This window comes from Cryptomeria japonica, chromosome 1 (assembly GCF_030272615.1).
Source record: "Cryptomeria japonica chromosome 1, Sugi_1.0, whole genome shotgun sequence".
NCBI lineage: Eukaryota > Viridiplantae > Streptophyta > Pinopsida > Cupressales > Cupressaceae > Cryptomeria > Cryptomeria japonica.
The window spans coordinates 172,310,357-172,325,755 of record NC_081405.1 but is presented as its reverse complement, the minus strand read 5'-3'; the positions used below and the strand labels follow the sequence as shown (position 1 = coordinate 172,325,755).

The 15,399-nt window shown below is 36.5% G+C and overlaps 1 protein-coding gene across 2 annotated transcripts; it reads left to right on the top strand.

Moving 5' to 3' along the window:
- The first annotated feature begins 4,489 nt into the window (after positions 1 to 4,489).
- On the top strand, positions 4,490 to 14,744 carry LOC131036074 (tobamovirus multiplication protein 2B). Of its 2 annotated transcripts, none has more exons than XM_057967867.2 (5): positions 4,490 to 4,587; positions 13,393 to 13,527; positions 13,928 to 13,990; positions 14,070 to 14,134; positions 14,234 to 14,744. In XM_057967867.2, exons 2-5 carry the CDS (start codon positions 13,414 to 13,416, stop codon positions 14,334 to 14,336), a joined length of 345 nt encoding a protein of 114 aa, XP_057823850.2. In that variant the 5' UTR covers positions 4,490 to 4,587; positions 13,393 to 13,413; the 3' UTR covers positions 14,337 to 14,744. The 2 variants fall into 2 exon arrangements, with proteins under 2 accessions (XP_057823850.2, XP_059072561.1); XM_059216578.1 differs by having other exon boundaries at positions 4,499 to 4,652.
- Positions 14,745 to 15,399: the final 655 nt, after the last annotated feature.

Below are 15,399 nucleotides of genomic sequence, written 5' to 3'. Positions count from 1 at the left end.
TTTGAGTGATTTTTAAGGCCTTGAGAGCCTTGGAGTGTGTTTTTGCATTCATAGGTAAAAGTTGTCAAAATTGTCATGACAACTTTTGCATTTTTAGGCAAAAGTTGTCCATGAAGGAAATGTTGTTGGAAGTTGGTTGGAACCAAATTGAAATTGTGTATAAAACCTTATAAAAATCTCCAATATGAGGTTAATCAACTTTTTGGTTTGCATTCCATTCATTTGCCAAGGGTTTCCTATGCTTTTTCTCACATTTGGATTGTTTTTACTTTGAATTTCTAATTTTGTATGACTTGTATGGTCTAGTACGGTACTCATAGTAACATAGGAAGTTATAATTTTTTTTTCACCTTTCCAACAAGTATAATATGAAGGTTTGAAGTGCTTTGAATCAAAAGTTATCATTGTTTTTGTGAAAGTTGCTCACAAACCCTTGAAATTTGGGGTTTTGATTGTAAAAATGTATTTTACTTGAGCATCCATGAATGGAACAAGTTGAAATCCATTGGATGGCTTGGGTAGGCTCTATAAATAGTTTTAGAGTGGGAATTTTATGTTTTTGCAGGCCACAAGGAGGAGAATGGGTGAGATGAACAACACACAAGCTTGTAGCTAGTGTGTGGGGGCAGCAAAGATTGCTCATTTTCAGAGCCATGGAGAACTGATACCTTAGCAACCCATAGTGTTTTGGAAAGGTCTATGGGTGTACCAAAATTATCCAAGATTTTTTTGGTTGTAGATTTTGACTGGTGAATATTTTGGAGCACATCTTCCAAAATTGTCTGGAAGCCATAAACCCCTTAAAAATAGCTCATTTTGAGTTACCCTAGTTGTACGAAAAACCCAGATGGGAAAATTTGTGATCTTGTTTAAATTCCAAATGGATATCTGAATATGTAAAAATATATAGGGGTTGTTAGGAAATTTTGGGGAAAAAGACCAAAAAACAGTCCCAGAAGGGCTAGTCATTTAGGCATAATATCAGCCGGTAGAAGCAAGTTGAAAGCCTAGGGCTTGGAAGAAAGGTGCAGACCTTTATAATGAATAAAATGACCTTGAAAATACCTACAAAAAATAACCACAAACTTTAAACATGGTTAGAGTGAAGATCCTTGGCGGAGGTCTTTGGAGTCTAGCTGGAGTTTTGGGAAACTAGTAGGAGACCATCTCAAAATCAGAGATTTGGGTCAAAACCAACAAGAAACCTCAAGAGGCTATACCTAGGAGGAAATCCAATAGATTTTATGCCTTGGAGGTCTAAGGAGTGTACCATAACAAGTTACCTTGGAGGAGCTTGAGTAGAAGGGTGAGTTGAGGAGTTGGGGTGAGTAAGGGTGAATTGGAGAGCTAGGCACAAGATCTCTGCATTAGCAGGGTTCACCAGGTGTCATTCTCATTTTGCGACAAGATGAATCACACTTGATACTTGTGCTCTATGTTGACGATTTGATCATTACAAGGAGCACCATATCCATCATTAGCAAGGTCAAATCTGCTTTGCATGACAGATTTGCTATGACTGACTTGGGTCTTTTGTACTACTTTCTCAGGATAGAGATTTCACAGTCACCTTTTGGGATTACACTATCGCAACCCAAGTATGCTCTTGATCTAATTGCATGCTTTCATATGGTTGATTGTAAGCCTGCACCGACTCCCTTTCTTTCAGGAGTCAAGCTTGAGGCTTAGTGCTCTTCTCCACCGGTTGATGCCACATTGTATCGTCAACTTGTGGGTAGTCTCATCTACTTGACTCACACATGCCTTGATATTTCATTTGTGGTTGGCATGGTGTTCCAATTCATGCAGGAACCACATGAGCTTCATTGGAAAGCCACCAAACACATCCTTCATTACATCCAAGGTACACATCACTATGAGATTCACTATGCAGCAGGCTCGCTTGGTTGGTTACACAGACTCTGATTGGGCTGGTGATCTTGATAATCGTAAGTCTATTTTAGGTTGCAGTTTTCACCTTGGTTCAGGCCCCATTTGTTGGCAGAGCAAGAAGCAACATGCTATTTCTCTCTCTTCGACTGAGGCTGAGTATTGAGGAGCTGTTAATGTAGCGACTGAGACCATTTGGCTTCAACAGATTCTCACAGAGTTTGGGTTCAGCACTCCACAACCGACAGTTCTACATTGTGATAATCAGAGTGTTATTGCAATCTCAAAGAACCCGGTCCAGCACCAGCAGACCAAACACATCGAGATCCATATGCACTACATCCGAGAGCCGATTTAGGAGCAGGTCATTGATTTGTATTATTGTCCTACAACAGAGCAGGTTACAGACATATTCACCAAACCTTTCACCGAGAGTAAGTTCCAGTAGTTGCGAGCTCTCTTGGGGGTGCGGGATGTCTCATTAGGGGGGGTCAACTGACTTCTCCTACCTCTCTTATGGGGGGGACTTTTTTCTCTTTGAGGTTTTGTCCTTCTTCTTTGAGAGTCTTTTGTACATTCATCTCTCTTTGTGGGGGGGGGGAGTTTTTCCCACTGGGTTTTCTCCCTTTCTCTGTTTGTGAGAGATTGCATTGCATAGTTTTGCTTGCATTTGCATTTTGTACATGGGTACCTATCATTGCCTAGTAGTCGGGACCCATCTTGCATTGTTGACTTGAGTCTTCATTCCCCTAAGTTGCACTTAAGGGGGGGTGTTGGTGTAAATAAATATTCATCATGGATATTATTACACTTTACTTAAGTTAACTTAAGATAATGCATCTCTTCGTAGTTTGGATATGAGACACTTAGGGAAGTGTGCACATAGGGATATAGCTTGTAGGAGAAATTCCAACTTTTGTGATCTTATCTTGCTGTTACACTCCACATTCGGTGTGTCATCCACCTCTTGTGGAATATTATATTATTTCTCATATCTACCCTTATTTCTCATTGAGCCACATGTCATGATTGTGTTCTCGTATATCCATATGGCCTTGCCTATATAAGCAGGCTCATATTCATTGTATTGAAAAATCCAGTTGATCATTTGTATATTGATGAGAATACAGTTTGTTCTTGTCATTCTATTGTCTCTCTTTATGCTTTTCATTGTGCCCTTGATCTTGGCAAAATCTCATAAATAGTTCCTTATATGCTAGCCAACTCACCATCACGTTGCTCACTTTGATCATCTTCATTATCATGTTGTTGCCTTTGGTTTCTATGACTTATTAAATCAACCAAGTTCTCCTATGACTAACTTGTAGTGCAACAAATGCATAAACTTATACTTCTTTAGCCCTTCAAACAAACTAGACTTTGATACCAGCGTATACACTCATGGGTAAAGTGTCTAATTAGAGACAATCTATTCATGTAGCCTTAACATATAAATAGTAAACTCAACATAAGGATACATCAAAAAAACACTTCCTTGGAAATAAAATGTATAACAGAATGGTGCAAAAATTAGCATGTCATATATATTGCTCTAATACAACAAAGCCTACAAAATTTAGGAAGAAAAATGTTTATTGTAATATTACATGCCCACAAAATATGGGTCAAGATTTACAATATTCAAAATTAAGATCTATCTATTCTATCTCCTTGCTGCCTACTCTCTTTGCTATAAAGACACTTGTCACCTTTATAAAGACAGTCATAACAATTTGACACATAATTTAGATATTAATGCAAAATTTTAAACAAACATCTGAATTTTACACTAATGGACCCAATTTACAAATTTGACATGTGGACATATCAAAAGTTTCATTAAGATGTTAAATCTACAATCTAGAGACTCTAAGGCTAATATGTGGTACCACAAACAAGTAAAATTGTTTGACATTGTGATGCTAATATGTAATAGTAACTTGAATAAGCTTAATAATCAAAATCAGCTTTGTAATGGCAATAGAATAAAATGTCATTTCAAAAAGTAAATATTTTTAAATGATGCAAAATTATTGAACCAATTTTTCATATCAAAGACCCTTCTTATGAATATTTCTTTCCAGTTAAATATCTTTCATGTTTTAAACTCTATTTTTCTCTCTTGTCAAATGAAAATCTTGATGCTTCACCTATGTGAGCATATTCTAAATGTAATAAGTGTTGGATGGACCATTTATTCTCATGAAAGATGGGTTCATATGATGTGAAATATGATCAATGAATTTTGACCCAACAACTACAACGTTGAATCATGATAACAATATCATAATTTGTCACACTATGAAAAATACCTTTACTTACCAATTGATGAGCTAAAGAGCTCTATAATAAATAATTCATAAGACACAACACTTGTTGAAGGTTTTGCAAATGAAATAGTAGGTTAAGTGGGTCCGATCTTGAGAAAACTCCATGACTAAATGTGTTGTAATTATAGTATATTGAAATAAGTGGCCTTCTATTCTTGTGAATATCACCTAGTGAATTCATGTGAATTACTATGGAATATGAATGAATAAATTTGACTAAAAAACACTTAAATTTTGATAACAATATGATAATTTGAAAAACACCTGTTTAACTTATCAAATAAGTAGTATACCTTTTATTTTCTTACAGCTCGCGTTTACGGTTCCAGTGGTAGGAGGGTCGTAATTGGCATGTTTATGTCACAAGGTAGATTGCAAAGCTATTCCATGCGATAACATTGATTTGTCTTTCTGTGAGCTAGCGAGCCTCTGGTAAGAAACTGCGTATGAGTTTCTTTCTCTATTGTTGTTTATTCTTTAAAATATCTACAGGCTGGAGTCTATCAAGTTAGATTCTTAGGCTGCTGCTACCGCCGTCTTCAGACCGACTATGCAATGTAGTCCACAGTTTTTCATGTTTTTCAGATAAATTAGGGCAGGAAAGAGCCAAAGGCATGAGGCTTTCCGTTTGTAACAAATCTACTCAATCAAAGCCATATTGGCGCTTTTTCCCACAAATTTTTAATTAGGGTTTCTTACATATATGAAAACTGGAATACCAAATTTAAAACTTAAAGTATATGGCTGGATAGCTCACCTGAAACCAAGGTTTTAAATAGTTTATTCTTTACTTCGTCAGTATTGTGTTTTGAATTTATAATTTATAGTTAATTTTGAAAAAATATTTTATGGAATGCTAGAGAAGTACAAACAAGATCGTCGAAACTTCTTCTATTGCCCTTCAATCTGAAATGGATTACCCACATCATCTGTTAAACAATTCTGTATGCGTTTGTATGTTTTATGTTCATCTGATTCAGTTTCCAATGTATTTTGTATTGGGTTTTTATTCCAGAATCTTATACGCAGTTGTTACCACAAGTGTTCTCAAATAATTTCATGGACTGTGGAAGGATCTTGTCTCTTATAGAATCAAGATTATTTTCTCAAGTTGCAACACCCATTCCAGAATTAGCAGCAATGGGCTGATATATTTAAATGTTTTTCACTTACAGTGTATTGTTATATGTTTTATGGTAGGTTATTAAGTTGTATTGCGTATAATCTCATATGACATACCTTCGAAAACTGTCCATTTCTGCACAAATCAAGCACATAGATGTTGCTTTGTCCTTAGTTTTGTCTGTGATTGAGATTAACTTCTTGAAATGTTCCTGTTAAGTGTAAAGTTATCCTTTCCTCCGAAGTGTAAAGGGATGTTGGGAATTCAACCTTACGTAGGAATAGAGGTTACAACGGGTTGCGGGATCAAATTCTTCAAACAATTATTAGAATCTGGTAGCACCTCAAATTTCCTTAACTGGGCATCCTATGTTTCTCCCTATCATATCTGAATCGTACTAAAGAATAATTACTGAGCACTTATAAAGTTGTTTACCATGGTTTTTAATTCCTATAACTGAGCCCTAAATCTCTTTGGTGAAGAACTTTTGAACCTGTAGAGAATTGCATATCTGACATGATAGTATTTAGTATTTACGTAAGGAATTTCCAGGGCAACCTAAATTAAAAGTTACAGTCTGTCAAGAATGAGTTTTTGACTGGGGGAGAGTTTGAGGAAGAGAGTTCTTCAGAGTTTCAATCCTCAGAACTTAGAATGTAATGGCACATTTTGATTTTTTAGGGCCATTAGTTACAGCCTCTTAAACAGATGTTTCATGTGGATAAGTGCTACTTTTCAGGATTTTTGAAGAGAGTTGAACAGGCATTTATTCAAGTAGTCGCATTTGCAAAGATGCTTAGGAGGCTTCTCCTTACATATTCTCTTTACTCTTGATATCATGTCCTTGTTATGCGTCATTGATGTACTTGTTACACTGCATTGTATACACGAAACACATTATTCAGAATAAATTTAGAACAGAAAACATATATTCCACAGTTTTTTTATATGTATTCGATAAACATTGGAAAAATACCATTGTTACTAGGAAACTCCATTATATGAACGAGGACCAGATCCCCATTTCTATACTAGCAATTTTTGGTGATTAAATTTATATGTAATATTGTTTACCCTTGTTCATTTCTTAATGGATACTAATTTTAATGGCATTCCCCCCCCCTGTACCTGTATCCCACAGCTCCAGATGATTATGAAAAATAATGTTGCCTGCTAATCTTGCCTTCTGTTTGCATTTATTTTGTTCCCACTTCCTTCCCTGTGAAAATACAGCAGAATCTGCATAGTATGATCTAGCAGAGAAAGAACAAACAGAACTTGCAGGCAAATCAGAGTAAAACAGAGCTTAAAAAACAGAATTTCTAAAAAAATACAGAGAAAGACAGCGCAGCTGATGGACAAATTAAAAATTATATCATTAACTGAATGCAGTTAACAAATACCATAATACATTAACCGCAGGAAAAAGGAAATGCGGTGAAGAGCCGGAGATTGAGAAGACTAACTTGCTGTTCGCATTAGTTAGCTTATTGACCTGCTGTTTGCATAAATTACAAATCCATTATTCTCAGAGAGAACAGAGAGAAGACAGAAAGCTGATGCTACAGATCTGTTATTCACGGAGAGAACGAATAGAGGATCATGCAAAATTGGTGCTAACACCCCCCGTTAAGTCTAACTAAGGAGACAGAAAAGAGAAGAGGAAAGAGGGAAAACCGTGTGGGAACAAACCCGCCCCCTCAAAATAGACACTAACAGTCAGCTACTGTGTTGTAGTGTCCACACCAAGGAGGTCTCGCAAAGAGTGAAACTTCTGCTCAGTGAACGTCCTCATGAAGATGTCATCAATCTAGTGAGAAGTGGGACATTACTACAAATTGATGCCTCCATCATGGATCAAACCTTGGATGTAGTGCATGTGGATCTTAATGTGTTTGGTTTGCTGTTGCTGTTCAGGATCTTTGCAAAACTTCAGTGTACTTTGATTAGCACACTAAACAATAGTCGGACGATGAAAAAGTATACCAAGCTTAGTCAGCAAGTTTTGCAACCAAATAGCTTGATTGGTAACATTGACTGCACCTCTATATTCGACTTCTGCAGATGATAAAGCAATGGCAAATTGCTTCTTACTTGACCAACAAATGGGGCCAGATCCCAAACTGAGAACATATCCAGAAGTGGATTTGCGATCAATGTTATCACCAACCCAATCAGAATTAGTGTAGCCAATGAGATCCAAAGTACATCCTGCTAAATAATGAATCCCATACTAATGATTCCTGAACATAGCAAAGGACTTTGCAACTTTCCAATATAGCTCATGTGGGTCCTGCATGTATCTGGAGACAACCCCCACTGCATATGAGAGATCTGGACGAGAGTGAGTGAGATATAGAAGACTCCCCACATGCTAATGGTAGTGTGTGCAATCAACCAATGGTGTGTCCTTGTCATCCTCAAGCTTCATAATAGGAAAGGTGTGGCTGTAGGCCTGCAGTCGGTCATCTGAAACCGATCCAAGAGATCTCTTGCATACTTGGATTGAACAACTTTGATGCCTGATGCATTTTGGCTGATTTCAAGGCCAAGGAAAAAGTGTAGGAGACCCATGTTTATCATGGAAAATCTGTCATGCAAAGTAGTTTTGATTGCAACAATGGTTGTGGTTGAATCACCTGTTATTAGTAGATCATCTACATATAATACTATGAGCAATAGAGAATCAGATGTTCTCATCATATGAACATTTGGATCAGATTTGCATCGCATGAAATTTTGAGACAAAAGATAAGAATCCATTTTAGCATACCAGGCTCTAGGTGACTGCTTGAGGCCATAGAGTGACTTCTTGACTTTGCATACCAAGGAGGAATTTTGTACATACCCAGGTGGCTGCTCCATGTAGATCTCCTCCTTGAAATCACCATGAGAAATGCATTCTTCACATCCATGTGATGTACCTCCCACCTTCTTGTTGCTGCAATTGCAAGAGCCAGCCGAATGGAGTCCATTTTTGCCACTGGAGCAAGGGTCTCATCATAGTCAATGCCATGAACTTGCTGAAAGCCTTTGGCTACCAATCTTTCTTTGTATCTGCTCACCTGTCCATCTGCTGATTTCTTTTTCCTGTAGACCCACATACACCTAACAAGCTTGCGATCAGGTGGAAGTGGAACCAAGTTCCATGTTTGGTTTGCAATAAAGGAGTTGCCTTCCTCATCCATGGCTGCTTCCCAAAGAGGATTCCCTGTTGCTTCTGCATAAGTTTGAGGGTCAGATGTTTGAACCACATAGCCATGCATTGGTATGCTGGGCTCAGTAGTTGAGAGTGCATGAGGGATATCATATATATCAGCTAATCTCCTTGGTCTTTGATTTCTCATAGGGAATACTAAATCATCACTGGAATCCATATTAGGGATTGGATGTGGATCTAGACATGCATGATCTTGTTCATCTAAATTAGATTAAGATGTATTAGAAATCAGATTAGAATGATTGGATGCATCATCTTTGAGATCTATAAGAGGAGGAAGCATAGAAGTGGTGGCATGTTGCTCCTGAGATTCATGCATGGGACTTTCATCAAAGTAGATACTCCTCTCAATGAAGAGAGTTTCTGTTGAAAAATATAGTAGTCTGTATCCCTTTACACCATTTGGATATCCAACAAATATGCATTCTTTGCTTTGAGGCTCCAAAACCTTCCTCTTGTCTGTAGGAATGCGAGCTCATGCATGTGATCCAAAAATGTGGAATTGTGTGACTTCCGATTTCATACCTCTCCATGCTTCAAAGGGTGTTTTTCTGGTGATAGATTTGTGAGGAGATCTATTTTGTATGTATGAAGCACAATTGATTGCTTCAACCCACAATTTGGAAGGGACCTAGCATGCAACATGCAATTGGCCATCTTTTTCAAAGATCTATTCTTCCTCTCAACTACCTTGTTTTACTGCGGAGTTTAAGGAACTGTGTTCAGCAATTGTATTCTAGCTTCATCACAAAGATGTTGGACATCATTGTTGACATACTCCCCCCATTATCTGTGCGGAGGATCTTGATCATTTTGCCAGATTGCTTCTTTGCATGGGCTTTGAAAATCTTGAGATTCTCAAACACTTCAGACTTGAACTTGAAAAAATACACCCATGTGTATCACGTGCAATCATCAATGAATGTTAGGACATATCTGTCTTTTCTCATGGAAGGTTTTGGAAATGGACCCATTAGATCATTGTGAACAAGCTCTAAAGGAGAAGAGGCCCTCCATGCATTCCCTTTCAAAAACTTTGCTTGTGAATGCTTTCCAAGTGCACAATCTTCACAAATTCCATAAATTTTTTTTATGGCAGGCAAGTCTTTCACCATCCCCTGTTTTCTAAGTTGTTGCATGTATCTAAAGTTTAAATAACCAAATCTCTCATGCCAAATTATACTTTCATTATTTGCATGTGTTAGCAGTAAAGTAGAATCTGATTTTCCATCAAAATCAGAAAAAGTGTACAGATGAGATTGATGATTCACCTTACCAGCAACAATCTTGGAGTTGTCTTGCATGTCAAATATGCTCACCGAATCTGGGGTGAATTCAACTCTCCATCCGGTGCCAGTATGTGTCATTTGATAGACAAAGAGAAGATTAAAAGAAAAGCGTTGGAATGTGCAAGACATTCTCCTAACTTCCAATTCCAAGATCTACCCTCCCTATTCCAATTGCCTCTACTGGAGAGTCATCACCCATGAGGATAGGAGGACCAACATATGGTTTTAAAGAGGAGAGAGCATTTTTTGTGGCTGCCATGTGATGTGAAGCTCCGGAGTCAATGATCCATGCATCTGGAGAAGAATGAATAGCAATTAATGCATGTGCATTATCTCTTGTTTTTGGTGCTTTTTCTTCCTGCTTCTTCTTGGCACTTTTTGGAATAAGATTACCAAGATTATTCTGCTGAAGTGTTTGCACCATGAGATCAATGGTTTTCTTCATGCATGATGATTCCGGATGATAATCACAGTTGCAATAACTGCACTTTGATTTGCCTTTTTTATCCTTCTTTTCCTTCAAGCTAGTAGATCCATTTGGAGGTTTGAGATTGCCTTCCTTTCTTGGATCTGAATCCTTCTTCCCTCTGCCTTTGGATTGCTGATTTGACTTTGAATTGTTCATCCCACTTGCATTCACAGCAAGTGCATGAGCTTTGGAATTTTTCAATGTGCCCATCTTTATGAGCTTATCTTACTCATGTATGAATGACTTAATAAAGGCTTCGAGTGTGGGCATCTTCCAAGTTGCTCTTGTTATAAGCCTGACTGTGTGAAAAGATGAAACAAATACCACATATTTTAGACCTAATTTTGACAGAATAGCAAGAATTAATTTGTTTTCTTCCTTTGATTTGTCAATTCCACATCCTTTCAGCTGGAGTATAAGGCCTTGAACCTTGTGAAAAAGTCTTGAATGTTTTCAAAACTTCTCGGATCTAATGAGCTAAGCTCATTTTCTAGAATGTGACCCCGCATCTCATCTTGCTTCTCAGAAAGAGTCTCCAGCTTAGTCCAAACTTTGTTTGGTTTTGTTCATGCTTCAACATGAAACAAACAATTCTGGAGACATGGATAAACATAGAAGACCAAAGGCCTCATCCATCTTGTTGAAATATTTGGATTTTTCAACAGCAGAATTAGGTTCAACCTCTTTATCTATGACTATTCGATACAAGCCTCTACTTCTGAGTTGAAGCAGAATCTTTGGCTTCCATTCGAAAGAGTTGTATGGCATGAGAATAGCAGAGGCTGGAAGTTCCATTATTTAGGCTTTGATCTTCTGTACCTGCAAAAAAGAATGTGTATGCTTATCCTTCCTAGCTCCAAGGCTCTGATACCATGTGAAAATACAGCAGAATCTGCACAGTATGATCTAGCAGTGAAAGAACAAGCAAAACATGCAGGCAAATCAGAGTAAACAGAGCTTAAAAAACAGAATTTGTAAAAAAATACAGAGAAAGATAGCGCAGCTGATGGAAAAATTAAAAACTGTATCATTAACTAAATGCAATCAACAAATACCATAATACATTAACTGCAGGAAAAAGGAAATGCAGTGAAGAGGCGGAGATTGAGAAGACTAACTGGCTGTTCGCATTAGTTAGCTTATTGACCTGCTGTTTGCATGAAATACAAATCCATTATTCTTGGAGAGAATGGAGAGAAGACAGAAAGCTGATGCTACAGATCTGTTATTCATGGAGAGAACAAAGATAGGATCATGCAAAACTGATGCTAACATTCCCCAGCTTAAGAGCCAAACAAAAATAAGACTTCCTGCCCTTCCAATACAGACGCAGGACATTTTCTGTAGAAAAAATACTATATTAAAATCATGTGTTGTTTTACATTTTTACTTTGTTGTCTTAAGATATTTTTTTACGTGGGCATTTGTTTTTATTTTTCTTAATACATTGTTCTTCATCATTTCTTGTATATGTCTTCTATATGCTCTCGACCTGAACACTTGAGGGACTGAGAGATAATTTTTAATGAACAGACTATATTGTACTCAGAGCTATGTTTTTTGTTTTAGCAAAACAAGATTCTTTAACTCACACACTTACTATTCCAAGGGAAAATATCCAATAGAAGTTGATAGCCAAAGCTTGACTGTTTCAATGCCCTTCTTTCTCCCTTTCAAAACAGAAATGCTAATGACATTGCATGGGATTCCTTTCTGTAATATGTGGTGTTTTTACTGACATAAACACATTAGTTAGTTAAAGTTTGGCATCTTCCCACCGTCCACCTTGCTGGATAGACTGACATGTTCTTCCAGAAAGTTCTGGCATGAAGAGGCAGCTTCTCCCTTGGTGAAAATGCTTGTTGCCCTGACACAAAATTTTACGTGCTGCATCATTTCAAATTATATACTGTCTTTTCATATTTTACTGTGTTTATGCTAAAAAGAAAAATGAATCTTCTATTAGAAAATATTTGGAGAGATCGCATGAATGTTAATCCACTCTCTCTTTAACCATTATTGTTCTCACTTGAAATTCTATATGAGGTTCAATTGATAAGCTTTAGGATGCTTGCTTGAAAATAATTGTCATTTCCTATTTTTTTTTCTCAAATATTTTTCACATTTTTCTTGAAACTCTCACATTTGGTTCTTTTAAATTTAATATACTTGACTAATATGGTATAGAGGAGAAACTGCTTCTGCCATTTTGGCTCAAAAAGTTACATAATGCTTCATACTTCGGAGGTGCAATAGAAACTTATTAAGTGCCCATTAAGTTCACATTTTCATACAAATTATGTTATAACATAAAGGTCAAAAGGTTACCACATAAAAAAGGGGTCTAGATTCCTCCATAAACAATGACAGTAAGTTCTGAACCTAAAGCATCAAACGAGACAATGACATCACCCCTATTGCTACCGTAGTAGGCCTAGGCATTCTTGCAGAAACTTATTGTCTGGCCATTCTGGACAATATGTGTTTTGTATATTTTGATTTTCAAATAACTCAGACTCTAATGCAACTCGTATCCATTGTTTTCAGATACATATTCCTGCCCGTCAAGCACAATATTTAATACTTAGGTTTACCATAAACAAATGCAAGATGCCCTTGTCACATTCAATACAGTCAAACTGCTGTTTAAAACCTAAGTTACTGGTTTGAGTTTGGGTGCATCGGTATGACAAAACAAAATGGGGATGGGTATGTTAATACAAAAAACATATAAAAAGACATCAATATATATATTTATATACTTAATTTAGCTTAAAACTAGGAATTAAGGTCAGATACCACATATACATGTTGTAAGTTGTTTTGAGGTCTAGTTTAGGGTTAGATTTTCAGGTTTATCAGTCAACTTATGAAAATAAAAAAATTATAAATAAAAAATAGAAGTAAATTTTTTTTCCATACCCAATGCGAGCCAGACCCAAACTTTCCCAGCTAACTGGTAACAGAATTTGAAACTTCTGTCTTTAATAGCAAATAAAATGGACTGGTGATTTCATTTAGTGATGCCTAAATATGTTCTATTCTCTGAAAATGAGCATGGCTGTTTTCAGTTTGAAGGTTATGAACAAGAGATGGCAAAGTCAGCACGTGAAGGAACAAAGGGCATGGTTTCTGATCAGATATCTCAAGCTGTTTTGTCAACATCCAATTTGCTTCACTTAATGCAAGAATCATCCCCAGCTCAGGTGCAGTTCTAATTTCTGCTTTTGCTTGCCTGTTTGTTTATTTTTCTTGATTGCTTTTGTGCCTTGAAATGCATGGCGTGTGCTGTATGCATTTAGATTCTTTTTAGAGGCCTCTTTATATAGCTGTAAAGTAATTTCAACTTGAACATAGCTCACCTTTTCTATCATTTGCATGCTCGTTTTGGCAGCTCTTAGGAAATTTAGTTTCTGCTGTTTGTCAGTCTAGCACATGTCAAGCTGCTTGTAGTTTTAGGCAAGAGATTGTGTTGCATGTTGTTTATAATTGTTTCTGTGATAAAAGAACTGTTAGTAATACTTGTTTCTAAGAATACCAACTGCTTATTAGCAAATTAGAATAAAATGGAAGCCATTTTTAATTTTTGCTATGGCTATAGTGCAGGGCCTTGTGAGACTTCCAAAGAATCTACTTGGAAAAGCACCAAATATTAAAAACACTGAACAGGTGTGAATTGATAATAAGATCAAGGTTTCATTGGAACACTGCTTTGTAACTTCTCACCCTGATATTTTGCTTTGACCAGGTGCTGCATCAAATGCCTCATGTCATCTCCTCTTTGGATGCCCATCTAGACAAAGCATTGCAGTGGTTGGAATATGTGTTACTATTTGATTCTAAAGTTTATATCATGTGATTAATTGATCATTTTTTGAAATATGTACTGACGTGTCTGTTTTATTTTTGCAGTGCATCAGAACTTCAAACTATAAGGCGTTTGCTTGTAAATAAAGAGAGCAGTTCTACACGTTTATCCATCCCAAGTGATGAAGATTCTGCCACTCAAACGTGAATTACCAATATGAAGTGAATTATGATGTCCTCTTGAAGTACAATTCAAAACAGAAACTGAGGCCTCAAAGAAGTCTTCTACAAGCAGACATTGAAAGTTACCACAATTTCTAAGAGTTTGTCAGAGCCACTTAATAAAATTTAGGCTTTATACAATGTTTTGCTATATAATTTCTTTTTGGAGTAATTTACTAATTTTATTAGTACAACAAAATCTGTGTTGTATTTCTGACTGCTAAATTTGCTGGAGTACCATGGGAATGACAGTTTCTTAGCGATCAGCTGGAACCAGGACTTTCATTTCTCAAATGCCACACGTTAAATTGTTTTTTCATCATCAAATATGAATGATAGAAAAAAACTAGGTATGTCTCTGCTTTCCTGAATTGCAACAAATACTTTCTCTCCATATTTAGAACTTGGCTTTTATTGCTATTGGTAAATAATAATCTACTTTTGTGAGTTACGACGGGGTTGGCACATCCCCTAATGCAGAATTCAGAGAAATAAATTTTTGTATGCATGACTCTCTAGGTCTTTACCTTAAGGGAAAGAGTCGGGATGGAAGACTGATAATGAAATGTATAACAGCCTGGTGTAATTGGTACAAGAGTGTAGAGTAGTGCAGATTAGTTCTAGGTAGTGATAGCTAGGACAATCTAATTGGTGGCTTTAAGGGTAATTTGGAAGATACCATAACAGAGAAGATATTTCATAATGAATTTTGTAAAACATGATAAGATTAGTGAAATGATCATAATAGGATTTTTTAAAATTTTATGGCATTCATAATTATGAATGCATATCCATCAACAAATCTTTGTTTTGTGAAATGATTAAAATAAGATTTTTTGATTTTTATTGTTGTATAATCATGGAATCATATATCCATGCGTACATTTATAATTTAATCTCAACTTCATTTAAAATAGGACGAGCACATGCATATGAAAATTATTGAATGCTCTATAAATCGTGACGGATACAATTTCCACATGGCTGTATGTTATACTAATATTTTTAGTCCCTCCAAGGCTTCTATATCACGCTTGACTATCTGATCA

Coding starts and splice junctions, on each gene's coding strand:
- LOC131036074 (XM_057967867.2), top strand. CDS start 13,414: ATGGCAAAGTCAGCACGTGAAGGAACAAAGGGCATGGTTTCTGATCAG. Junction 13,528..13,927: donor AAGAATCATCCCCAGCTCAG/GTGCAGTTCTAA, acceptor GCTATAGTGCAG/GGCCTTGTGAGACTTCCAAA. Junction 13,991..14,069: donor ATATTAAAAACACTGAACAG/GTGTGAATTGAT, acceptor TGCTTTGACCAG/GTGCTGCATCAAATGCCTCA.